The following is a 27,101-nucleotide window of genomic DNA, read 5'->3' as shown; positions in this document are numbered from 1 at the left end:
GTCCCCATTGTGTATGATGTTGGCTGTGGGTTTGTCATATATGGCCTTTATTATGTTAAGGTACTTTCCTTCTATATCCATTTTGGTGCGAGTTTTTATCATAAATGGATGTTGGATCTTGTCAAAAGCCTTCTCTGCATCTATTGAGACGATCATGTGGTTTTTATTCCTCATTTTGTTAATGTGGTGTATCACATTGATTGATTTGCGGATGTTGAACCATCCCTGTGTCCCTGGTATGAATCCCACTTGATCACGGTGTATGATCTTTTTAATGTATTGCTGTATTCGGTTTGCCAATATTTTGTTGAGGATTTTTGCATCTATGTTCATCAGGGATATTGGTCTGTAGTTTTCCTTCTTAGTATTGTCTTTGCCTGGCTTTGGTATCAGGGTGATGTTGGCCTCGTAGAATGTGTTGGGAAGTGTTCCATCTTCCTCTATTTTTTGGAATAGTTTGAGAAGGATAGGTATTAAGTCTTCTTTGAATGTTTGCTAAAATTCTCCAGAGAAGCCATCTGGTCCTGGACTTTTATTTTTTGGGAGGTTTTTGATTACTGTTTCAATCTCTTTACTCGTGATTGGTCTATTCAGGTCCTCTTTTTCTTCTTGATTCAGTTTGGGGAGGTTGTATGAGTCTAGGAATTTATGGATTTCTTCTAGTTTGTCCAATTGGTTGGCATATAGTTTTTCATAGTATTCTCTTATAATCTTTTCTATTTCTGTGGTATCTGTTGTAATTTCTCCTTTATCATTTCTAATTTTATTTATTTGAGCCTTCTCTCTTTTTTTCGTGATGAGTCTGGCTAAGGGTTTGTCAATTTTGTTTATCCTCTCAAAGAACCAGCTCTTTGTTTCACTGATCCTTTCTACTGTTTTTTTAATTTCAATTTCATTTATTTCCGCTCTGATTTCTATTATTTCCCTCCTTCTGCTGACTTTAGGCTTTGTTTGTTCTTCTTTTTCTAATTCTGTTAGGCATAGTTTGAGGTTTCTTATTTGGGCTTTTTCTTGTTTGTTAAGGTGGGCCTGCCTGTACTGCTATGAGTTTCCCTCTCAGGACCACTTTTGCTGTATCCCATATGAGTTGATACAGTGTATTTTCATTTTCATTTGTCTCCAGATATGCTTTGATTTCTCCTCTAATTTCATCAATGATCCATTCATTGTTTAGTAGCATGTTGTTGAGTCTCCACAGCTTTGTCACTTTCCCAGTATTTCCCTTGTAGTTGATTTCTAACTTCATGGCATTATGGTCTGAAAAGATGCTTGTTATGATTTCAAGCTTCTTAAATTTATATAAGCATGCCTTGTTTTCCAACATATGGTCTATTCTTGAGAATGTTCCATGCGCGCTTGAGAAGAATGTGTCATCTGCTGTGTTTGGATGGAGTGCTCTGTATATGTCTATTAAGTCCATCTCATCCATTTTTTCCTTTAGGTCCATTATTTCCTTATTTATTTTCTGTCTGGATGATCTGTCCATTGACGAGAGTGGGGTGTTAAGATCCCCTACTACTATTGTGTTGTTGTTAATATCTCCTTTTAGGTTTGTTAACAGTTGCTTTATGTACCTTGGTGCTCCTGTATTGGGTGCATATATATTTAAAAGTGATATGTCTTCTTGGTGGAGTGTCTCTTTTATCATTATATTTTGCCCCTCTTTGTCTCTCATTACCTGTTTTATCTTGAAGTCAATTTTGTCTGATATAAGTATGGCAACATCTGCTTTCTTTTGTTTGTCATTAGCTTGGAGTATTGTCTTCCATCCTTTCACTCTGAGCCTGTGTTTGTCTTTAGAGCTGAGACGTGTTTCCTGGAGGCAGCATATTGTTGGGTCTTGTTTTTTAATTCATCCCACCACTCTGTGTCTTTTGATTGGAGAGTTCAGTCCATTTACATTTAGAGTAATTATTGATATATGGGGGCTTGTTGTTGTTATTTTATCACCGTTTTTCTGGTTCTTTTGCATTTCTTTTGTTTCTCATCCCATGTGTTTCAGATTACCAATTTGGTTTGGTAGTTCTGTATGGGGGTTCTCTTAGTTTTCTCTCTTTATCATGTATGATTCTGTTCTGATTATTTGGTTAGTGGTTACCATGAGGCTTGTATAAAAAAATCTCATGGATGTGATAGTCCATTTTTTGATGGCCTCTTATTCCCTTAGACTAAGTCGATTCGATCGCATTCCTCTTCCTCTTCTAAGTTATTGTTGTCACATCTTATTCCTTCTTGTGTTGTTAGTTTGTGTTTAACATGATGAGGTTATATTTATGCTTGGTGCTTACCTTCCCTTGATCTTTGGTTTTATATTTAAGTGTTTGCTAATCTATTCTGGTAGAGGACTGCAATTTTTCTGGTTTTGTCGACCTATTTTCCTCCTTGTTCAAAACTTTGAATCCTCTTTCTCTTTTTTTCCTCAGGGATGAGGGCCTTCTTGAGCACTTCTTCGTGCTCAAGTAGTGGGGGTCTTGTGGCAATGAACTCTCTTAGCTTTTGTTTATCTGGGATAGTTATTATTTCTCCATCATATCTGAAGGATATTTTTGCTGGATAGAGTATTCTTGGTTGAAAGTTTTTGTCCTTTAGAATTTTGAATATATTGTTCCATTCTCTCCTAGCCTGTCAAGTTTCTGTCAAGAAATCAGCTGAGAGCCTGATAGGAAATCCTTTGTACGTTATTTTTTTTTTTGTATAGCTGCCCTTAATATTTTTTCTTTGTTGTTGGCTTTTGCCAGCTTTACTATTATTTGCCTTGGAGAGGGTCTTTTCATGTTGATATGTTTAGGAGATCTATTTATTTCATTTACTGGTATTTCTAGCTCCTTCCCCAAGTTCTCAGACATTATTTCTTTGAACAAGTTCTCTGCTCCTTTTTCCCTCTCTTCTCCCTCTGGAATACCTATAATCCTATGTTGGATTTCCTAATTGAGTCGGATATTTCTCGGAGAGTTTCTTCATTTCTTTTTAGTCTTAGTTCTCTTTCCTCCTCCATCTGGAGCATTTCTGCATTGCTGTCCTCAACATTGCTAATTCTTTCCTCCATATTGTCAGCTCTGATGCTTAAGGCTTCCAGATTTGTCTTTATCTCCTCTATTGTGTTTTTCATCTCTAAGATTTCTGATTGTTTTTTTTTCACAGTTTCAATCTCTTTTGTGAAGAAACTTCTGAATTTGTTGAATTGTCTGTCTGTGTTTTCTTGTATTTCATTAAGTTTTTTTATGAAGGCTATTTTGAATTCTCTGTCGTTAAGGTTATACATTTCTGTGCTTTCTGGGTTGACATCTGGGTGCTCGTCATTTTCCTTTTGGTCCCCTAGACCATTTTTAATGACACACAAACACCCATCGTGGCTACCTTCTTTGGTGCCATGAATCTCGGACAGTGGTTTTTCCAGCCAGATTAAAGGACTCTGGAGGGTAGAACCCATTTATTAAAACTCTTACATTCTCCACAGTGACCAGCAACATTTGGGGTACGTGGCACTTAATTAATACTTCCTTGTGAATTCTAAGGAAGAGGGAAGAATTCCATGTGAGAGTGGAGACCCTGCATTAAAAAATGAGACCATTTTAAAGTACATTTAGTTAACCATGAGTACATTAGGGTTTGGAAAACAGCCAGCAAGCCTAAAATGAGAACAATGAGAAAAAGCTTTAAAGGCTTCTGAGCAATCAAAATCCACACACAGCTCAGGCGCTTATTTTACGTTTTAAATCGTGGTGTCTCTCAAGCTCTCATCAGAAGTTTCCTTTACCCTGCCATCTGCCCACAGTTCTAACATATGTAGTTATCTGACTTCTAAGTCTATAGGAGAACAAAATCGTGGATTATGAGAGGAAAGGAGCTGTTTTAAGCAGGATTATGGGTAACAGGCCAAGCTGTCAGACCTGCCTACATCGATGCTCGTGGATTGGAAGAATCCACGGAGTTAAAATGTCCACTCATCCTAAAGAAATCTACAGATTCAATGCAATCCCTATCAAAGTCCCAATCACACTCCTCACACAAATAGAACAAAGAATCTTAAAATTTATATAACAAAAGACCCTAAATAGCCAAAGCAATCCTGAAAAAAAGAACAAGGCTGGAGGCCTCACACTCTCTGACTTCAAAATATACTACAAAGCTATAGTAATCAAAACAGCATGGTACTGGCAGAAAAACAGACACACAGATGAATGGAACAGAATCGAGAGCCCAGAAATAAACCCACACATCTATGGACAGCTAATCTTCAACAAAGGAGCCAAGAACATACAATGGAGAAAGGAAAGTCTCTTCAGTAAATGGTGTTGAGGAAAACTGGACAGCCACATGCAAAAGAATGAAAGTAGATCATTACCTTACCCATACACAAAAATTAACTCAAAATGGATTAAAGACTTGAATGTAAGACCTGAACTCCTAGAAGAAAACATAGGCAGTACACTCTTTGACATCGGTCTTAGCAGTATCTTTTTGAATACCATGTCTACTCAGGCAAAGGAAACAAAGAAAAAATAAACAAATGACACTGCAGCAGACTAAAAACCTTCTGCAAGGCAAAGGAAACCACCAACAAAACGAAAAGACAATCCACCAACTGAGAGAAAATATTTGCAAATCATATATCCGATAATGGGGTAATTTCTAAAATATATAACGAACACATACAACTCAACAACAAAAAAACAAACAACCCAATCAAAAAATGGGCAGAGGATATGAACAGATATTTTCCCAAAGATGGTTTACAGATGGCCAAAAGGTACACAAAAAGATATTCAACATCATTAATTATTATGGAAATGCAAATCAAAACTACAATGAGATATCACCTCACACCGGTCAGAATGGTTATTATTAAAAAGACAAGAAATAAGCGTTAGAGAGCATGTGGAGAAAAGGAAACCCTCATACACTGCTGGTGGGAATGCAAACTGGTGCAGTCACCATGGAAAACAGTATGGAGATTTCTCAAAAAATTAAAAATAGAAATACCATATGATCCAGCTATTCTAATTCTAGGTATTTATCCAAATAACATGAAAACACTAATTTTAAAAGATACATGCACTCCTATGTTCACTGCATCATTATTCACAATAGCCAAGACTTTGGAAGCAATCTAAGAGTCCATCAACAGACAAATGGATAAAGAAGATGTGATATATACACAATAGAATACCATTCACCACGATAAAAAGACAAAATCGTGCCAATTGGGACAATGGATAGACACTGAGGGTATTACGCTAAGCAAAATAAGTCAGATGGAGAAAGACAAATATGATCTCACTCACATGTGGGAGATAAACAAACACACACATAGATGAGGAGAACAGATTGGCAGAGGGGAAGAGGTGGGGGGAGGGTGAAAGGGGTAAAAGGGCACATGTGTATGGTGATGGAGGGAAACTAGGTGATGGTGGTGAACACAATGCAGCCCATACAGAAGTCAAAGTATAATGATGTACACCTGAAATTTACACAATGTTATAAACCAACGTTACCTCAGTAAACTGAATAAAAATAAAATGGAAAGGTATTTCATGGCAGATACACAGGTTCTGAGTGTCACAGAGAGGGCGACACAGGCAAATACCCCACACACTGCCAGCAGGCAGGACAGCCTCCAGGCCCACTCAAAAATCCCTACAGGCCCCCTGGCTGCCAGGATACACCCCCAGGAGAGCGGGCTCCACCCGTTGAGAAATCCTCTCCCTCCACTCCCAGATGGCGGGGAGGTTACATTCCCTCACACCCTGAGCAATGCTGGAGACTCGGTGGGGCAGGGGAGGGAGTCAGTTGCACCCGCACGTGATGGCCACCTAGATGATCTGTGGGGCAGGCAAGTGCACATGCACATGATGGCCACAGTCCACCCTAGATCATCTATGGCGGAAGCAGGTGCACACATACATGATGGCCCCAGTCCATCCTAGATCATCTGTGGAGAGGCAGGTGCACGTGTACATGATGTCCCCAGTCCACCCTAGATCATCTATGGGGGAGGCAGGTACACACATACACGATGGCCCCAGTCCATCCTAGATCATCTGTGGAGAGGCAGGTGCACACACACATGATGGCTCCAGTCCACCCTAGATCATCTGTGGAGAGGCAGGTGCATGTGTACATGATGGCCACAGTCCATCCTAGATATCTATGGGGCAGGCAAGTGCACATGCACATGATGGCCACAGTCCACCCTAGATCATCTACGGGGGAAGCAGGTGCACACATACATGATGGCCCCAGTCCACACTAGATCATCTATGGGGGAGGCAGGTGCACGTGTACACGATGGCCCCAGTCCACCCTAGATCATCTATGGGGAAGCAGGTGCACACATACATGATGGCTCCAGTCCATCCTAGATCATCTGTGGAGAGGCAGGTGCACACACACATGATGGCCCCAGTCCACCCTAGATCATCTATGGGGGACGGAGGTGCATGTGTACACGATGGCCCCAGTCCACCCTAGATCATCTATGGGGAAGCAGGTACACGTGCACATGGTGGCCCCAGTCCACCCTAGATCATCTATGGAGAGGCAGGTGCACATGCACACAATGGTCCCAGTCCACCCTAGATCGTCTATGGAGAGGCAGGTGCACACGCACATGATGGCCCCAGTCCACCATAGATCATCTATGGAGAGGCAGGTGCACACGCACACGATGGCCCCAGTCCACCCTAGATCATCTATGGAGAGGCAGGTGCACACACACATGACGGCCCCAGTACATTCTGGAGCATCTATGACAGGGACGGGGGAGTTGCAGGTCAATGCCAGATGCCCATGAAAACTCATTTCCCCTCACTTCTTTTTGCTTAGCAGGATGCATGCATGCACATTTGCATGAGTATCAATTCCAAAGTTATAGAGAATCCAAACTGAATCACCTGCTCACCTCTACAAACCAAATCAAATAGCAACTGGATGTTATGAGGAAGCAGCGTGCTTTAACAAACACTCTTGCCCAGACACAACCACAGCATTACACCTTCTTTCCCTGGCTTAAAGAAAATGGGGTCACCTTGGTCTAGTTTCGTTCTAGGAGCGGAAGGAAAGAAGTGAAGAGGAGGGTAAAGGATTTCCCTCAGGAAATTGTGGTTCTCAATCCCTCTCATTTTCTCCTCATCCAACAGATTTTCTTTCTGCCTTTGAATGGGCCAAGGGATGTATTTCTCTGAGAGAAAGCTTATGTTTCTCAATACTATTATCAGAGGAAACAATCAAATGAATTTCAAGTGGCTACAGAAGTAACTTTTCGTATCTAAAAAGGAAAAAGATAAAATAATTTAAGAAAACGCAAAAAAAAAGTTTAAAGAACACAGGAGGTAATATTGATTTGCTTTAGAAAATAACTTGGCTTCGAGTTCTTACAGGTGAAGCTTTTAAGAAATGCTTCATTTCCGGGGGAACAAAGTTCCTTGCTACTTCTGAAGGTCACAATGAATATATAGGGTGGTAACAACTGCAAAGAACACAGGAGAATAGGAGAAGGCGAGGTTCTTAGGAGGCACCACCTGCGACTTCTGACCTGAGGCCCAGGTCACCACACACACTGAAAACCCGGGACCTGGGGGCTGGGAGCACAGTGGTATCGTGGAAGGGCCTTTGGAGAGACAGATAAGACTTATTCTTGCTAGCGGTCTATGAAACCAACTGCCCAAAAAAGGCCTGTTGAGTTTCCAGAAAAACAGTTGAGAGTGGCCGTGTGTTTTCAGAGTGGTAACAGGCACTTCCCTAAACAATCACGGCTCTGCAATGCCCTGTTTCCCACTGGAGATAAATGTCAGGCAAAGAGGGGTGGGGTCCAGAGAGAAAACTCACAAGAACCTGAACACGAGGGTATCGGGATCCTATAAATTTCAGCAACCAAGATTGGGTGAGGAGGGTTAGTCCTCTGCAAGGACCAGGGCTGAAGCTGGAAGAGCTTCAGTCGCTTTGATAAAATAAACCGCTCGTGGATTAGGGTAGAGAGAGACAGGCTTCTGGAAGGCAGCACCTACTTCTTACTGCATCTGGCACATCTGTCGTAGCTTCGCTGAAACACCACTTCCTCCAGGGAGCTGTCCCGACCCCCCGAGACCACATAACTGCCCCTCATCCTGCTGCAGCGGCAGCCTGCACTGCCCCTCACACATGCTGTCCACTGGGCATCACTCATTCTGGCTCCCCAGCTAGATGATAAATTCTCCACGAGCACAGACTCACGCACTGCGCCATGCCAGGCACCCAGCACAGAATCGGACCAGCACATGAGAGGCACTTAATAAACAGGTGTTGAAAGAATTAATTATGCTCCCTCTTAGTGTGTGCCCAGTGCATTCTATATGCATAATATAAAATGCATGAAATACAAAATTGGAAAGATTCTATTTATCAAGTACACTCAGTGAAGACTCGTCCATCTTAGAACCCATTCAGGAGGGCTTGCTACTTAGTATGGAAAGGACCACATCATGAAGAGGTCTTGCTTGTTAATCAACTCTCTCGAGGACTGGTGAAGACAGATTAAAGCATTACAGCGGAGCACTTAAGGAGCCTCCGCGGACGCCCTCTCTGCCTGCTGTTCTCTCTGTTCACTCTCACCATCCGAAATCCACCCACTCCCACCTCTGGGCAGGAAACTGCATGGCGGCCCACGAAGCCACTACCGAAACATCCAGCTTGGATCCCCCGCCCCACGTTTACCGCCAGAGGCATCTTTAACTGCATGTCCCTTTCACCTTAAACTCCAAATGCACCAAAGAGAACTCCGCTGCTCCCTGCCCCATCTTTTCAGTCAGTGGTGTTACAATTCTCCTGGGAACAAAACTTTGGAGTGATTTCTTACATTTCCCTATCATTCTCAAACTCTATGCACAAACCAACGAGCTTGTTGAATTTCATGTTTAACGTCTTGCTGATGTGTCGCTTTTACTTCAAGTAACCCACAATCTGCCCACGGCTTCATTATTTTCTTACAGCTCCTGTCTGGAAACAGTCTCCCTCCGTCCAGTTCTGAGCACCTGCCATATGCCAGGTTTACACAGAATGCTGTCACATCCACCCTATTTTACAGATGTGGTCACTCAACTAGAAGGATTCAGATTTGGGTTTTGAGCTCCCGTCTGTCCAACCAGCCTCTGTTCCTAACCGTCCGGGGGACGCTTGGTGTGAAGGACTGGACCACAGCGAGGAAGGATCCAGGCACTGCTGGCACAGTTACATGACCCATTAACAAACCTGCTGTGCACGTGACAAGGAAGGGGCGTCACAACAGGGAATCCATCTCCACGCCCACCAAGGCCACTCTGCCTGCAACAACTGCTCCCGCCACAGCCCTTCATCTGGCCAACCATGGCATCTCCCCAGTTAGCCTGTCAGCTCCCTGAGTCAGCGCACTGGGCCTGCCCAGTCACCAGACCCCAACATCAGGCACCCCAAGTCCCCAGGAGCGCTGGTACCGCTAACATCTCGACTCTCAAAACGCCCTCCTTCGTCGGGAAGATGGACTTGCCCACTCTAAGGTTGCTGTAAGGATAACATGACTTAGTCCTGAGTTCCAGCAAATCAGAGTTCCTCAGACCGAGGGCTGCAATCCACTAACGGGCCTCGAAGTCACTTCAGAGAGCATGGACAGAACCGAGGAGACACCACGCTAGTATGTTTTCAGGGTAAACAGGACTTTGTGAAACGTTCATCTCAGCTATGTGCATATATACTTATGTGTATGGAGGGTCATGATGTAAAATTACCTCTTTCTGTAGGTTCAGTCAAAAGGCATTTGGAGAATACTGCCGTGGCCCACTAACACTGGTCTGTTGTAGTCATTTTAAGCATTTGGCTGGAATTTCCTTTACAGTGCATCGCATGGTCTTTTTCAGGAGTGTAGTGAGCACACAGCCTGGCCTGATGCCCCATTCCTGCACTCTGTTCCAGCACCAGGGTGCATTCACACTCCACCCGGGGTACAGAGCCGTTGCTGTGTGAAACGGCCCTGAGGTGTTGGCCTTTTTTATTGGGGTGTGCGTTGTGACAACTGAGTCTGCAACACTGCTGACGGCTGTCTACTACGCCACTGGCTACTGCATGTGTCCTGGCAGCATTGCCTCACTGCCTTGTAACTGAGCTTCATGACTGACAAGTATTAATAATAAACAGTGCCACGTGGGCACTGCAGGAACTCTCCTGAGAAAAATACATGAAGCCATAGCACTCGCCTTCATGAAATCTTGTTTTAAGCTGTATTATTTATATTCTAATTTAAAGTCATATATGCTCATTAAAAATTTTTAAACTTTAGAAAAGCCAAAGTCCCCTGTCTTCCCAGCCAGGTGACATGCAGCTCTCCAGGTCTTTTCCATACATAGGCTGATACATGTAATAGAATCATAAGTGTTACTTACAGAAATGTGGTCATAACAAGACTCTGGAACTTGATTTTTTTACTTAAAATATATCCCGGGTAAAAGACACAAATTTTTTTGACATGCAATTGCATGTCAAATAGATGCAATTCTTCGCAAAGGCTCCACAGAATTAATTCTGTTGTACAGATTTCCCTGACTTTTAATCCAAGCCCCCACTGTCGGACGTTTCAGCTGCTCCCGATGGTTCAGTGACACACAATGAAGCCGAGTGTCCTGGGGGTGTCCTTCCAGCACAGGTTAGGATAAGTTCTTATAACAGTAACTCTGGGTCAGAGACCAGACATGTTCTCAACTGTCTTCCCCAAAAGTACCTTTCTCCCATGTTCTCATCGGCCCTGCTTTTAGCCGTAATTGGATCTTGGCCATTCTGCTAAGAACTCCCCACTCCCACCCCGAAGGCCTATCTCTGCTGCTTGAATTTGCATTTCCTTGACGGACATCCTGGCAAACCTGTATCGGCTGCTTCTATTTCTTCTGTGAATTGCTCGCTCACTCACAACATTTATTTGGAAGTCAAGCTAAGGAGACTTCAGAGGAAAGTTTGTGACTTCAAGTGACCAGTCTTCATCATGTTCCCTCTGGTTCCCTCCAGAACATGAGTCCTGGACAGGGGAAGCGTGACAGTGACCCAAGAAATCACTGATTCTCCTTGAGAACTTCATCAAATCTACAGAATTGGAAAACAGATTCATAAAATTACTCACAATAATATTAGCCAAATATATTATTTGTCCAACAAAATTTAAAAATTTTAATTAAAGTCAGGAATCAATATTCTAAGTACTCTGAGCAGGTGTCAGCAAACTTTTTCTGTAAAAGGCTAGATAACAAATATTTCAGGCTTTGTGGGCCATTTTAGGGTGAACTATTCTGCTCTGTCGTGGTAGCACAAATGCAGCCACAGGGAAGACATCCAAATGGCTGTGGCCGTGATCCAGAGAAGCTTTACTTACAAAAGAGACAGCAGGCCAGGTGAGGCCCGAGGGCCACGGTGTGCGAGGAGCAGGTGCAGACCCATATTATTGCTAGAACAATAAAAAACATTAGCAGGCATGAGGAACACTTCATTTCTTTAGAATGACTCAAATTTTTGCTGAGTCTTTGACCAATAAATTGTGGTTTATGCTGCTGAGAGTCAGACAGAAAATATCCAATACATCCTAAATTTAGGATCCCGAAACTGAATAGACGACTCCACTCTAACCCACTGGCTCCAAACCTGTCCACCCGCACCATTCAGAATTCCTTCTTTTCCCTCTATGTTCTCTCTTTAAGGACTGGTGTGGATGCCCTAAAGCGGGTAGGTGCTCCCCGTCGGGTGAAGACACCATGTGGGAGGCAGTGCAGCACGGTGCCACCAGCCAAAGCCACGTATCAAGATGCTCAGATCAGGGTGGAGAATCACAACACGGGGTCACAGAAAACCAGAGGCAGCCTGTGACCCAGTCCAGGGACGGGACCGTGAACGCCCCACACGAGAGAAAAGAGAGGGCCCCTCCGTCACCTTGCATCACACCTGGCCAACACTGTAAAAGTGCAATAAACGTGTGTTGTAGTCAGGTAAAGTTAAGAAAGAAAAGAAAAGAAATTTTAAAAAGGCAGCGTTCCCAAAGCCCAGGCTGCTCCCTGTGAGCCAAAGCTGAGAGGGCCCAGCTTCTGCAGCCTCTTCCCAAGCTCCGCCCGCGGCTGCGGAGACTCCAACCCAGGAGAAGACAGCTCTGGGTGTGGAAGCCGGGTGCCGGGGGAAGTGGCCACTCCTGCAGCCAGAAGGCCATGTGCTCCAGAAGAGAGTCTGAAACCTCTGAGTTTAGCTGACCAGCAGGTACCAGGCCTGAGGGACTTGAATCCTCATAAAAACAGTTTTCTCTTTCACAAAACATGAGCTAAGAATTTCAGCAAAGTAATTCTTATGCAATTTAAGTACATGTATGTTTTCCACTGGCAACTCAGAACATCTTAAGGTTGACATGCAAATCCAAACTTCACCTTGGGAAACACAAATCAAGAAAGGAAAAAGAAATGGACATCTTTGATGACCATTTACCTGTTACTAACTCACTCCTCTCTTCAAAGACTCACACGCAAACCAAGCATTACGATGACTCTTAAAAAGACGGCTCACATGGGGACACAGGCAGCCTACTCCAGCTGTTCCTTCCTCATCCCTCCAGCCACTCTCAGCCTGAAGATTAAGATCTGCCCTCATGTGCACACCAGCAAGTGATTTTTAGTCTACACAGCCTGTTTCATTAAAGGTATCCTTACACACAGACACACGCACCAAACGTAACTGGCAAGAGGCTTGAGTTGGAAGGTTCTTCAGGTCCACGCCACGCAACTGCCTAATTTTTTAAGATACCTGATAAAAATAGAAAACTTCTAGTGCTCCTGTAAGAAAGCTCTTTGAATTAGGCTCAAAATGGACTTGTTGTTTCAACTCCAAGTGACAGCAAATTTTAAGTAAAGATTTGACGCATTTATTATAAAGTGTAAATTTTAAGAGGTTTATAACATACGCCAATGAACAAAATTACCAGAAAGTAAATCGATAATCCTTGGCAGTAATCAGAATTCCTGGCAGACATGGCCACACCAGCCTTCAGTCCACAGGTGAAAAGGCCACGAGGAAGAGGAAAAGCCTCTGTGCAGCTGTCATCTGACCCACACGTCCCAAGCGCAGTATGAAAGCTAGGGATTCACGGCAGACCTTCCTCTAGTGAGAACTTGTGTGAGGAGCTGTGTGGAGGAAACGGCCCCCTCTGCCAGACGAGCACTGGGGATCGGTTTGGCAACCCTGCCATTCCCAGGACACGCCACAAAGCTCCGACAGCACTGCGGCAGCGCTGGCCGTGTTCACGGGGTGCAGGCCCTGTGGGAAGCTCCGCGGGCACTCTCGTCTCCAATGCACCAGAGCCAACGAGGTGGTCCTCGTATCTTCCTTAGTTCGCAAATGAGGAACAGACACGAGAAGTTGAGTGACCAGCTCAAATTTACACAGCTGAAAATGGCAGAGCTGAGATTCAAGCCAAGGGCTGACTCTAGAACCTCAGGTCTTAACAAGGCCTGAAAATTCATCATTTTCAAGAAGGTTCTTAGCTTCAATATTGCCATTAGGCAAAATGACTAAAGGAATATTATCCAACACTGTAAGAGTTAAAAGCAGCTAAAGACACTGACTTTTGCTGTATTGACACACTTGAGAAAAGCAAAGCCAGGAAATCGTAATTTCCTTCTGGTGTCTTGGTCTCTGTGGCTGCCCTTTATAAAGACACACGCAAATGCATCTGAGAAGTGGTTCCATGAAGTGATCCCTACGCATGTCCACAAGGAGAAGGGGCTCGAGGAAGAACCTTCCAGAAAGGTAATGATTCATTAATCCAAAAAAAATCTCACTTTCCAGTATGAAGGGATCTTTAAAGAGTAAACACACTCACACATAAAATGTACACACACCTAAAAACACGAGCGCATCTGACGTAGACGGTTGAGAGCAGGGACGTATGATGGATCAGCAGGGTCTGAATCCCAGCTCTTGGTGCCTTAATCTTTGTGCTTGGATCTCCTCCTCTGTCCAGTGGGACAGTCGTCCTCCGTCACAGTCGTGCGCCGATGTGATAGGTGTGTGAAGATCAAATGAGTCGAGATTTAGCACAGTGCCTGCACATGGTAGATGCTCAATAAGCCTTGGATTTTACTGGATGCAATCAGACCTGTGCTTCTGAGACTGGGCACGGTGCTGCCCTCCAGGGGTATCTGGGACAGGGTGGGCATTCTTCGGTTTTCACGATGATGGGAGGGAGTACGTTGGCAGGTGCGGGCCGGGGGGCTGGATGTCCCACGACGTGCAGACAGCCTCAACAACAGACTTGTTCTGCCCCAAATGCCAGTAGCCTCCTTTTGAAAAACCACAAAATCTACTCTGAAATTTGGCTGGAACATCAAAATTTCCACCTTTACATGCACCAAAAACATTCCATGGAGATTTTATTTTAAGAAAAAACACCTCCAGGAGAGGTCAGAAACTTGATTCTGTCTCTGTTCTGAAAGGCACTGAGACTTCGTCACGTTTCTGTGTCCTAACCACTTCACAGCCGGCAGCATGGCTCCTGAATCACCAGCGTCACTTGCTGCAGCACCTGGGTTTCCTCTGGTGGGCTTCCATCTGAAGTTAGCCAGGCATCACACGACTCCCCCTCAGGGGTCTGATAACATTCCAGGGCTTGGGCCTTACTGTCACCTGCACCAGCCACTTGGCTCCACAGCCCGATACCCCAGGCCCTGCGGAGGAGGCTGCTTGCTCTGTATTGTTTTTAAGGTCAAAACACAAAATGGGAGACCTGCCTCATCTTCTCATTCTCTCTCACTGCCTCAATATCTTAGTCCTGGGTACGTCTCCTCTGAGGGACAGCTTAGGTCACTGCACAGCCGGCCGAGAAAGCGTCTGGTCAGGCTCTGGCCTTGGGGTCTAACGGCGGGAGCCCTCCTCCTCCAGCCCCGGGCAGCTTGCTCAGGGCGCAGTGCTGCTCCCCCGAGGGCATGCGGCAGGGGGGTGAGTGTCAGAGACCCAGGCAAACCCCAGACGAGGGACTTTAAGCCAAGCTTCAAAATAAGCTCACAAAGGAAAAGAGGAGGATGCGTGGGAAAGATGCCAGTCTGTTGTAAAGCTTGTTTCACTGGTTCCAACACACACACACAATGACACAGGTGAGCTGGAGCCGACGCCTTTATCTGGAACTTAATGCCACACATGCCCAAGAGTCGAGCCACCATGCTCGTGTCCTCCACACCATGAGGAAGGTCCATGAAGAATTTTCTTCTTCTCAGAGGAAATGCGCCATTTGGAAAGTTGACTCTGAACAACTGCAGAACATGAATTAAGGCGTATCTTTGAATATTCCCCATTTATTTCCGAGGGGCTTTAAATTTGTAATCTCTGAATTATATGAATTTAAAGAGAAAGGGAACACATGTGCCTTTTACACATTGCAAAAGTTAATCTTGCCATATTTATTGGATGATCCAGAGATTCCCAAAGCAAAAGAGAGGAGAAAAAACGAGGTACCTCAGAAAACGTATACTAATTTGTCTCTAACAGTTTGTTAACTTGCCTTGAGAAAGACCAGATGCAGGAGAAGGCCACCGGCCATCCTGGGCTGATGAGAAAGCTCATGGCTCTTTCCCTCTGGGATAGTCTAACTACGTTTGAGGATGCAGGTAGAGCACTGAAGGAGAGCTTGTAGATGTTCTAAAAGGAAAAGACACAAAAACCAACACAGACAGCCCACAGAACACACGGCTTCCAAGTGAGAGACACATTCTAGTCTCTCACGGCCGCCTCACACCCTCACTTCCCACTACAGAGCGATGAGAGATGCTCTAGGAGGACAAGCAATGGGGTCCAGCATCTGCGCACGTCTGCTGGAGACATCAGGATGTGCCTCTTCCAAACCCAATGTCACAAGTGAGATTGGGCTGGCCCACTACTAAAAACTGTAAGAAAAACAAAACCCCACACATACATGCAAAAGAGGAGTGAATAAAAGCTGCCATCGAATAAGAAATAGGATTAGAGGATCTACAAGTAAAACCAGAATGCCCAAGTGCACTTTCCTGGCCCTTAAGCGAGGTGACCGCATGTCCTGGTTTGCTGGATGGTCTAGCAAGATTACAACCGAGGCCCCTTTCACTCGCGATCTGTGCCAAACCCGCGCCCCCGTGCCAGCCTCAGGCATGGGCTCCTGTCTGTCAACCTACCCTTGGCTTCCTGGCTCTAGGTCTTTCACCGCATTCCCTTCCTGCACTTGCCTTTTGTCCTATAGCTTGTAGTCACGTAAGACGTTTCCATAAACAAAGCCTCTCTGTTCTTCTCCAGGGCAGCATAAAACCGAACACAGAACAAAGCTCCCTCCTGAAGAAAAGCACTCTAAGGCACTCATACAGACGAGACTGGATACTGCACGGGGGCCTCGCCGATGAGTAAAGCTACTGTGGGGAGGGCAAGTTCCCCTGTATCTCATTATCTACCCATGGCGACACATCTGAACATAACCCCTGACACTTTATGGTAGCAATCCTACAATCACTGTTGTTTGTAACAGACCTTGGAATAACTGGAGTATGCAAAGTGCAATAAAGAGAGAAATTCCATTTTACCATGGATCATCACCACGGAACTAGTGCTATAAACATAAGAAAATAAGCTAGAATTCTGCCATACTTCCTATTCTAAACTAAGTTTATTTCTTTGTTCATAAAAATCATCCACTGTTCTTTTTTCTCACACTCCACCAGTGAATTTGGAGGACATAAAATTATATTAACAAGTCAAGACCAAGTAGCTACAGGGGCCGGCCCAGTGGTGCAAGCAGTTAAGTGTGCACACTCCGCTACAGCGGCCCGGGGTACGCCGGTTCGGATCCCAGGCACGCACCGACGCACCACTTGGCAAGCCATGCTGTGGAGGCGTCCCATATAAAGTGGAGGAAGATGGGCACGGATGTTAGCCCAGTCTTTCTCAGTAAAAAAAGAGGAGGATTGGCAGATGTTAGCACAGGGCTGATCTCACAAAAAAAAAAAAAAAAAGAGAGCAAGTAGCTACAGCTAATGCAAGTGTGCTATGTTCCTTCATAATCACTGAGAGAAAGACCCAAGAAAAGAGCTGGCTCTGTAAATAAACCCAAATAAAAACTGTAAACTTCTGTGAGGCCGTCACTAAGGACCATAACAGCAGGAACGATGGTTCTAATTTGGCAGGTTTCATGCTGATCAAACAAAATACCTACTTCTCATCTTCAGATATAGGACTCCACAACGAAGGATTCACACTCCAGATTCTGGCACCTGGGGTGAGCACAGCTCAACGGACAATGGAAATTCTTAAAACAATCTCAATACGGAATTAATTTAAATTCACGTCATTTGTGTATCTTATCTATTGCCCACGGCCTTGTAGGGTGGGGAGTGGGGGTGCCCTGATTCCACCAACAGGGTGGTACAACTCTTAAAAAGACGGAAACCACCACGACACGACATGCACAAGGCAGCTGCTGGAAAACAAAGATTCAACACAAAAGAAATGCTTGTTTAAGACGATTTGTTCCAATTGCATTCTAAAATTCATCAAGTTTACTATTTTACTGAAAAAAGGGAAAACCTTAAGGAAGAAACATATCTATTAAGTCATTGGTGATTAAGTCCTTGGTTATCAAATTTTGAAAACCCTTTAAAGAAAGAACGTAATAAATTATTTCCCCAGCTTATATCTCTCTCTCTTAAAACATACAGATTTGGCAGTCTAGTTAATTTCTTCTTGCTTGAAAATTCACAATAGAACACAGGAGAGCTTCTCACAAGTGTTAAAAGGATTACAAAAAGAAGACTTTACGAGTTCCACCATTATGTCAAGAAGCACCCTTGATCAAATCTGTGGATGTGAAAGTTTTTGGTGGCTGTGACACATCAGGACCTCCAGTGAAAGAATCGTGCTACGCGCTGCCTGGTACCCCCTTCTGAGACGAGTCTCTGTGAGTTTCAGCTTGGGGTGACTTAATTATTAACAGTCTGTGTTTGTTCCAACATCTCCCGCCTGCACAAACTTGCAGCTCCATCAACCAAATGACTCTGTTTACAGTCAGACAAAAGGCGAAGGACAGGGGGCCGGCCAGATGGTGTAGTGGTTAAGTTCACGTGCTCCACTGCAGCCGTCTGGGGTTTGCAGGTTCGGATCCTGGGCACGGATCTACGCACCACTTATCAAGCCATGCTGTGGCAGGGGTCCCACATATAAAGTGGAAGAAGATGGGCACGGATGTCAGCCCAGGGCCAATCTTCCTGAGCAAGAAGAGGAGGATTAGCATGGATGTTAGCTCAGGGCTGATCTTCCTCTCACACACACACACACACACACACACACACACACACACAAGGCAAAGGACAAACTGAGGCTGGACATGAGGGGAAAGGCGTTTCCTTCTTTTTGGGGGAGGCTAACGTCTGTAGTTAACAGCCTAAGGGAATGCTCCGTGGTGTATGTGCACAGCTCAACAGAAATAAGCACTCTGACAGCAGGAATGCAGAAATGGAAAGAGGCCCGTTTATGGAGTATGGGGGCAGAAACAACGACACTCACCACCGAGACCGGCACTCCTCAGAAGCCTCCCTCAGTAGGAAATGTTGGAGGGTCAGGCATCTACCCCAAGGTTGGGGCAGACGTGGTTGACGAAGGACACACCTGTACTGGCCAACCCCCAGGGTGCGGCTCTGCGCCAGAGTCACCACTGTCCTGTCCTCCAGCTCCAGAGAGAGCCAAGGCAGAGCTGGGGCTCAAATGATGAAGTTGGGTCCTCTGAGCAATACATCTGTGCAGCCCTCGTGCAGAGGTCACAGCCTCTCCTCCCCAAGGCAGACTTTCCCCTGATCCATGGAAGAGAATAGGCCACGATGCGGGCCAGCACTGCGCCCCACTCAGCGGCCAGTACAGCAAGTCCAACCTCTGCTCCTCGGGTCTTCCCAGCAACTCAGAGTCAGCTTTAAACCATAACATCTTTTGAAATAAAATTTTGAATAGAAGTTTGGGCTTTCCTCTTTTCCTCCTTCTCGTCCCCACTCTCTGGTTTTTAAACAAAAGAAAAACCAACTATAGTTAAGAGTTAGTACACCTTCAGGTTTAAAATTTTTAAATCATTTAAATCTCAAGTTTAAATAATCATAAATAAAACCTTAAAAAACACATTTTTCTAAACTCTCCCATTGGATACATTGGTATGTCTCTCTGCCTAACATGTCCTGGGAAACACCCACTTGGTTCATAAGAGGATTGAATGAAACACACTTTGAACCATATTACTCAAAGGAAATGAACTAAAATCTTAGAAAAGATATGCATTTCTACTGCAATATAAATAACTATCTATACTTTCTGCACTGTATGTTCAGATTTTCCTATTTGAATCTTCCTAGAGGAAGTTGTATCTGCATATTGCATTTTACTTTTTTTTCATCATCACCCCTTTCTAACTTAATTTAATAACATTTATACAGGGCCAGGGAGACTCTGACAACAATTTCCCTTTTTACAATGGAGACTTTAAACAAACTTGAAAGAGAAAGACATTTTAATATTATCCTATAATACCAGAAGATTGTTCTTTTCCTACACCAAAGAAGGGATGTTAGGCATCCTTCTGGGCTTCTTTAAAGCTAATGGACAATTTCAATGGTGAGCCAGTACCCAGGGAAGCCACTTCTGGGTGCAGTTTCAAAAACTGTACATCTACGTTAGGAGAAAGTGAAAAGCATGGACGTGAATCTTAAAAAGTCTGGTAAATCTTCAGTGATGATACTTCATATTCACTGAGAATTTTCTACCATTGTTAACAGTGGAATCGTATCACAGGATCTCTGAAAACTTCAAACATACTTTCTTAATTATCCTCAAAGACAACTTTTGCAAGATGTCAAGGATAACCATGAATTTACTCCGTAACATTCACCCACGTCAATTTCCACTGTCCTACTCTACTGAACTAAAAAGGAGGAAAACAAAGAGAGATGAGGCCAAACCCTTTTCTTTCCTGGACAAAACACCTCAAGTACTTGGTGGACCCACACTCTGCTGTTCCTGCCCTTCCTCTCTAGTCCCACAGCACGGTTTACGCCCTTTTCTTTCTTCTAATGATCATCGTAACAGGCACACCCACTGCTCCAGGTATTCCCAAACACCTCAGTCTGCCTGGCATTTCAGAGTAATATCTATCTCTACCTACAGTGAAGAGGTATTTCCCCCCAAAAGGTGGCTCAGGAAGCAAGGTCAGCCAGTCCCTGTGTGCAAGTGTCACAGCCATCTGAAAAGGCACGAGAGAAACACCCAGCGCGTCCAGTGCAGGGGGCTAACTCCAGCCCATCACGGACTCCTCCACACTCTGGGTAGGGGTGTGAGTGGGGGGAGGCTGCGGGTGTGAGTGGGGGGAGGCTGCAGGGGGCTAACTCCAGCCCATCATGGATTCTTCCACACTCTGGTGGGGGTGTGAGTGGGGGGAGGCTGCAGGGGGCTAACTCCAGCCCATCACGGATTCTTCCACACTCTGGTGGTGGTGTGAGTGGGGGGAGGCTGCAGGGGGCTAACTCCAGCCCATCACGGACTCCTCCACACTCTGGTGGTGGTGTGAGTGGGGGGAGACTGCACTAACTGTTGTTAAATTTGTTTCAATATCTCGAAAGGCTGGTTATGGATTTTAGCAACTTCTCCTTTAAAGGAGATTTTCATCATCCATGAAACACAGCGATTTTTGTGACTACTCTTGATGCACCACTTAGGAAATGGAGCACACCAAGAATATACTGGAGTTTCTATTACTTTGTCTTTGCTTCCACTTGCCGGCAGGGAGCATTAATCTACAGCTAAGGTGCGTAACTCTTTAACAGCTGGAAAGCCTCTTCATCATCAAAGGGAGGTGGAGAACCACAAAATTACCCTGTTGTGGCTAATCAGACTTGGAGCCAACAGTGATAAGGATGCACTGTGGAGACTCAACCTGACAACCTCACGGTGAGCCGACACAAGAGAACGGCGCACTCAGAGAATCCTTACCGCCTTCCTGCTCTTACCTATACAGTTCCCGGAAACCTCCCCTTTATCAGGGCTCCAAAAGCCGCTGGTGTAAAGACATCATGAATCTGAATGATGTCGCCAGGGTGGTGTCTCAGGGGAGGCAGGCCGCCTGGGCAGAGCAGTGGTGCCTCTCACTTCAGTGCTCAGGCAGAGTGTAAAGAGGGTCACGAGTTATTATTTGACTCATTAAGGAAAAAGGTATGTGGCACTAAGTAAGTGTGACAGAGAGGCCCTGCATCTAATGAATTCAGAGCTGGAAAGAGCATCTGAGATCCCCTAGAATCACTCCCATTTCACATATGAGAAAACAAGGCCCAAAGAGACACGACCTGGCCAGAGGGACAGTGTGAATGAGCTACAGATCTGAAGGCAGAGACCAGGCCCCCGTTTCTTCCACGGTCACCACACACTGAGCGAAGGAGCAAACCAAGAGTGGAGAGGAGAAAGGATACGAGCACAGATGGTGGCTTTGTTATCTGCAAAATGAGGAGTTCTCGTAAAAAGCACTATTTTATTTATATCATCCAGAAAGGACCAGCTAGAAGATGCGTGAACATTCTCAAAACACATTCTGACAAAGATGTGTTTATACTCCCAAATCACACTGTGATGACCACAAATGGCTCCTTTTGCTCATTCGGCAGGGAGGCAATTCTGGAGTGATGTGTGGGGTTCTGGGGTCAGACTGCCTGGCTATGAATCCCAAATGCGTCCTCGAGGAGGGAGTGACTCTGGATGCATTCTCCTTACTCTCTCTGGACTGCAGTTATCTTATCGGCAACAGTCCCTACTTCATAGGGTCACTGTGGGAAATAAACAAGGATGAGGCGAGACACACAAACCCCTCAGAACGGACCGCTTCATAGTCACGGCTCAACATCCTTACTGCAGCTGCAGTTTGTTCCTTTTCTCTCTCAAATACCAGACGCCTGCTGTGTGCCAGGCACTGTCCTTGGTGCTGAGGACACAGCCTGTAACCCGACAAGGCATCAGCCCAAGGAAGCTCAGTCTACAGAGAAAGAGAGCATGAACACAGATAGTGGAGCACGAGGCGGTGATAACTGCTATTAAGAAAGATAAAATTGGGTAAACTGACAGACAGGCGTGGGTGGGGGTGGAGCAGTGATTATGTAGAGGGAATGGTTAAAGAAGGACCTCTCTGAAGACATGATACTGAGCCAAGCTGCTGACGACTCTGTCACCATCACAGGAGCCAAGTGCTACAGGTACGAGGTGGCTCCTCTAACTCAACCTGGGACCTGCAGCCCCACAGTGCAGAACTGAGAAAATCAGGCAGAGAATGGGGCTGAGGGTATGTTACACCAACCCCTTTGCTGCCTTATTTTTATTACGTATCCTAACTAATATGGTAAGTACCACAGAGATCCTGCCATGGAGCCATCACCACAACTGTGAAACATTATCTCCTTTTCAGGAATAACAAAAAGAAAAAATAAACAATGGGACTACATCAGACCAAAAAGCTTCTGCAAGGCAAAGGAAACCATGAACAAAATGAAAAGACAACCCACCAACTGAGAGAAAATATTTGCAAATCATATATCTGACAAAGAGTTAATTTCCAAAATATATAAAGAACTCATACAACTCAACAACAAAAAAACAAACAACTCAATGAAAAAACGGGCAGAGGATACGAACAGACATTTTTCCAAAGAAGATATACAGATGGCCAACAGCCATATGAAAAGATGTTCAACATCACTAAGTATTAGGGAAATGCCAATCAAAACTACAATGAGATATCACCTCACACCTATCAGAGTGCCTATGATTAACAAGACAAGAAAGATGTTGGAGGTGTTGGAGAGAATGTGGAGAAAAGAGAACCCTCATACACTGCTGATGGGAATGCAAACTGGTGCAGCAACTATGGAAAACAGTATGGAGAGTTCTCAAAAGATTAAAAATAGAACTACCATATGATCCAGCTATTCCACTACTGGGTATTTATCCAAAGAACACGAACTCAACAATTCAAAAAGATATATGCACCCCTATGTTCATCGCTGCATTATTCACAATAGCCAAGATGTGGAAGCAATCCAAGTGCCCACCAACGGATGAATGGATTAAGAAGATGTGGTGTGTGTACATATATATACAATGGAATGCTACTCAGCTATTAAAAAAAGACAAAATTGTGCCATTTGTGACAACACAGATGGACCCTGAGGGTATTATGCTAAGTGAAATAAGTCAGATGGAGAAAGACAAATACTGCATGATTTCACTCACATATGGAAGATAAACAAATACATAGATACAGAGAACAGACTGGTAGTTACCAGAGGGGAAGGGGTTGGGGGGGGCAAAAGGGGTTAAGGGGCAAATATGTATGGTGATGAATAAAAAAACTAGACTATTGGTGGTGAACACGATGCAGTCTATACAGAAGCTGAAATACAATGATGCACACCTGATACTTTCACAGTGCTATAAATCAATATGACCTCAATATAATAATTTTTAAAAGAACTCAAGAATTACTTTGAACAATGGCAGCAAATTCAGAATAACAGCATTCCAAGGTGAATTTGAGGAGGACAGTTTAATCCGGAAGTGTTAAATATCAACAATTACTTCCTAACTAGTTCATCTTTCATGGGTGTACGATCACAGGTATGTGATCCAGATTTAACATTTCACTCTGACATTCAGTTCCCTAGGATGCATACAGGGACTGGCATGGCCTGATCTTCGGAAGGCACATTTGACGGAGTATTTGAACCTAGGTGGGCAGCTGGGCAAACAGACCGATGGCCCCTCCCTTAGCTTCTCGTCCGTGCAGGGAGAGTGCCCTCCTCTGAGCTCACCCTATCTTTGCACTCTCCAAAGGCACCGACACTGTCTGTATACATTGACCTTCCCCAAATGAGGCAGGCCTGCACTGTGTCTTACTCACCTGCTCCCCCAGTGCCAGCGTATCTCCTGGAACACACACACGTGCACACACACACATGCACATGTGTACACAAGTACACACATGCACATGCATACACATCCTCTCGCACTCATACACACATACGTGCAAATGTTTAAGAGAAATGTGGTTACTGTTTGAAATGTGGAACAATAGCATCGTGTCATTTGCAGAGAGGCTCTCTGTACTCAGGCAGCCAAGGCAGTGCCCCCTGGGGACCATAGGACTCCTCATCTGCGTCCCCCGACTCTGCAGGATGGGGCCTGACATCTCTGCAAGAAGAACCAACCACAGCCCTGGTGGCAGCCTGACATCACAAGCATACACCAACCACAAACGAACACACAGAAGGCCTTCCAGAGCCACAAACCGCGCAGGCCTGTAGCTCTGCTCCCCTCCGTTACTCAAGACTTGCAGCTCGTGATGGAAACTGGGATCAGTCCCCGCTCCAAATGTCACCTCCTAGCAAATCCCTCTTCAATCCCTCTAGTAAAAATTAGTTACTCCATCCTCAGGGTGCCTGCAGCACACGGTTCATAATGATTTCAGTGAATGCACAGCCTACTCTGCGTCTCAGTTAGATGTTTACACCACGGGTCTCCCCCGAGAGATCATGACTCCTGGAGGCCGGGTGCCCTGAGCTGTCACCTTGACGTCCCTGGAGCCTGACAGGTGTGAGAAGCAGGTGCTTAATAAATACCTGCTGGATTAAATTTATGTAATTGGCAGAACTGACCGTACAGAGGGTGCGGCTCTCTTTCTCATGCATGCACACACGCAGACACACACACACAGACGTGTTCCTGCTTTAAGTGAAACAATAACTGCTGCTGTAATTATAAACACTCATAACAACGTTACGTTCCCACAGTCCCTTCTAGAAAGCACGGCTTCTTGAGTTTGCTTCAATGACTTCAGAGATGAGTGAGTGTTCTGAGGAGGGTCCCTGGGTAACCACAGCAGGCACAGCAAACCCTCCATCACAGCACGCAGGCAGCGACTGGCCAGGGAGCCCTAATGAATGGTAGTGGCATCTCTCTGCCTTGATACTGCATGTCACCTCTGGGGGAAATAAATACAAGAGGAAGACAAGGAGGGTTTGGGGGTATGGCAGGACCTGTGCACAGTGAATCCATATTCAGTCCACAGAAGGAGAATTATAAGCTTCCAACCTGAAGTAACAAGTGAACTTACAAGTTAAGAAGCGATCTGACACGTCAGTGCTGCACAGGGCTGCTTGCCATCATGCTGGCAGGGACCAGGGCAACACTGATTCTGGACGAAAAGGAAAAGAGGACGCAGGCTCCTTCACTATGTATGCAGCATGGTTTCTGTAAATGTGTCTTATCTAGAAAACTACTGGGACTACAAAAAAAGCAAGCAAGCAATTTACACCATCACTTTAAAAGAAAGGAGAGGTTTCAAGTGTGCACCGCAGCTTCTGCAGTGTGGACCTGTACAACTCCACGCCATCTAACCTTCAGGCTCGTGCTGGGCGTATGAACTATGCAGAACCCTACCAGGCCATGCTGCCGTGGGCTGTGTTGTCAAGGTGACAGAGCAGCTCCAGGGTGTGCGCAGTGCTGGACGCGTCGTCAGGGGACTCGTGGCTCCCTGGTTCCACTTCCTTCGGCATCCTCCACACGGCTGCACATGTCAGGACTTTGCTGTCTGAAGCTAAGCAACAGAGGATAACGTCAACAGAGCATGGTGTGTGGCACATCCCGCAGACAGCACACCAACACCCACCCACATCTGGAGGCAGGGCATGTCTGCTCTGTAAAATATTTAACACTGCGGGCAGCAGAGAGCAGAGAGCAGCACGGACCCGGCGTCAGCCAGCAGAACAGGCACTGCTCGCAGTCAGCAACTGCTTAACCCACTGGTTCCTTGTTTGAAAACCATCACCATTTCAGAAGAAAATTTAATTTCCTCAAAATCGATTTCCTTCCGTTCTTCTTCAACAGTTCTTCAAAGAAGGGAGCAAAATGGGGGGGAGGGGTGCTAAAGATATACAGTCATGTGCCGCATAAGGACATTTCAGTCGACGACGGACCACATAGACGGCAGTGGTCCCATAAGATTAGTCCCATAGAGCCTAGGTGTGCAGTAGGATAGACCATCCAGGCTTGTGTAAGTACACTCTACAATAGCCACAGCACGATGAAATCGCCTAATGACGCATTTCTCAGAACGTGTCCCGTTGTTAAGTGACGTGTGACTGTAACCATCACGAACGCGACTCAGGTCTGTCTAAGGTTGGCACTGAATGGATTCTTCCTCAGAGCCTTGTGAGAGCATCGTACACAGGCACCAAGCACCCTGAGCAGTACTCCATATGGAAATAGTGTCACCGGTGCTATCTGACCCCACTCCACTACGGCAGTGAGTCCATGGAAGCAGGGGCACCGCAGGCTGGGCCCATATGGCGGGTTTTGGTGCGCCCTGGCTCGCCTGGCAGAGAGCAGCCCAGTGCCCGGTGTGACACTTTCCACTGAATCACCAGCCACATGAGCACAGCATCTCCTACCAAGATCAGCATCCTCACACGTTCCTGTTGGTAGCTGCTCAGTACCCCTCAGAGTCCCGTGGTGGCTGCTCAGTACCCCTCAGAGTCCCGACACTCTTGATTTTTATGAGACTCTGGGAATCCGCGCATTCTTAGAGCACCATGAAAAGCCACTTTATGGATAAAGAGACTAAACTTAGATGAGAAAGCCTGGGGTCACTTGTTTCCAGGGAACGTGCCAGACCCTGGGTCTCTGCCCCTCTAGAAAAACTTTTCAGTAAGACGAAAAGACAAATAAGACAAAATAATCAGATTTAATAGTATATGATAAAAATTGAATCATAAATTCCTAAATCTAAATCCTTTCTAAATTTGCTTTCCATTTAGTTCTAAACTGGATATGTGCTAATAAACACCTCCCCTTTTAAAATCAGCATTTAATAAATGACGATAAAACAACGAACAGGTTTCAACATTAAATCATCAACCAATATCAAGTGAAGAATATAAAAGAATTGGAGAACAAGAAAGAACACCTCATGAGCAGTATTTCCGATACATGAAATGAGAAAAAAACAAAGGACCTGACACTACAGAAAATGCCCCACTTCTGATTAGCTACAATGG

The 27,101-nt window shown here is 45.2% G+C and overlaps 1 protein-coding gene across 3 annotated transcripts in view; it reads right to left on the bottom strand.

Annotated features, from left to right (window-relative positions):
• EIPR1 (EARP complex and GARP complex interacting protein 1) overlaps positions 1-27,101 on the bottom strand; it is a 145,593-nt gene that overhangs the window by 26,596 nt on the left and 91,896 nt on the right. For all 3 annotated transcript variants that reach the window (XM_058551855.1, XM_058551856.1, XM_058551857.1), the window contains one exon: positions 25,486-25,642. In XM_058551855.1, coding sequence (XP_058407838.1) covers positions 25,486-25,642 — 157 coding nt within the window. The remainder of the gene's footprint in view (positions 1-25,485; positions 25,643-27,101) is intronic.

This window comes from Diceros bicornis, chromosome 12 (assembly GCF_020826845.1).
Source record: "Diceros bicornis minor isolate mBicDic1 chromosome 12, mDicBic1.mat.cur, whole genome shotgun sequence".
NCBI lineage: Eukaryota > Metazoa > Chordata > Mammalia > Perissodactyla > Rhinocerotidae > Diceros > Diceros bicornis.
Note: the sequence above shows the minus strand (reverse complement) of the source record. Positions and strands in the feature narration are given on the sequence as shown.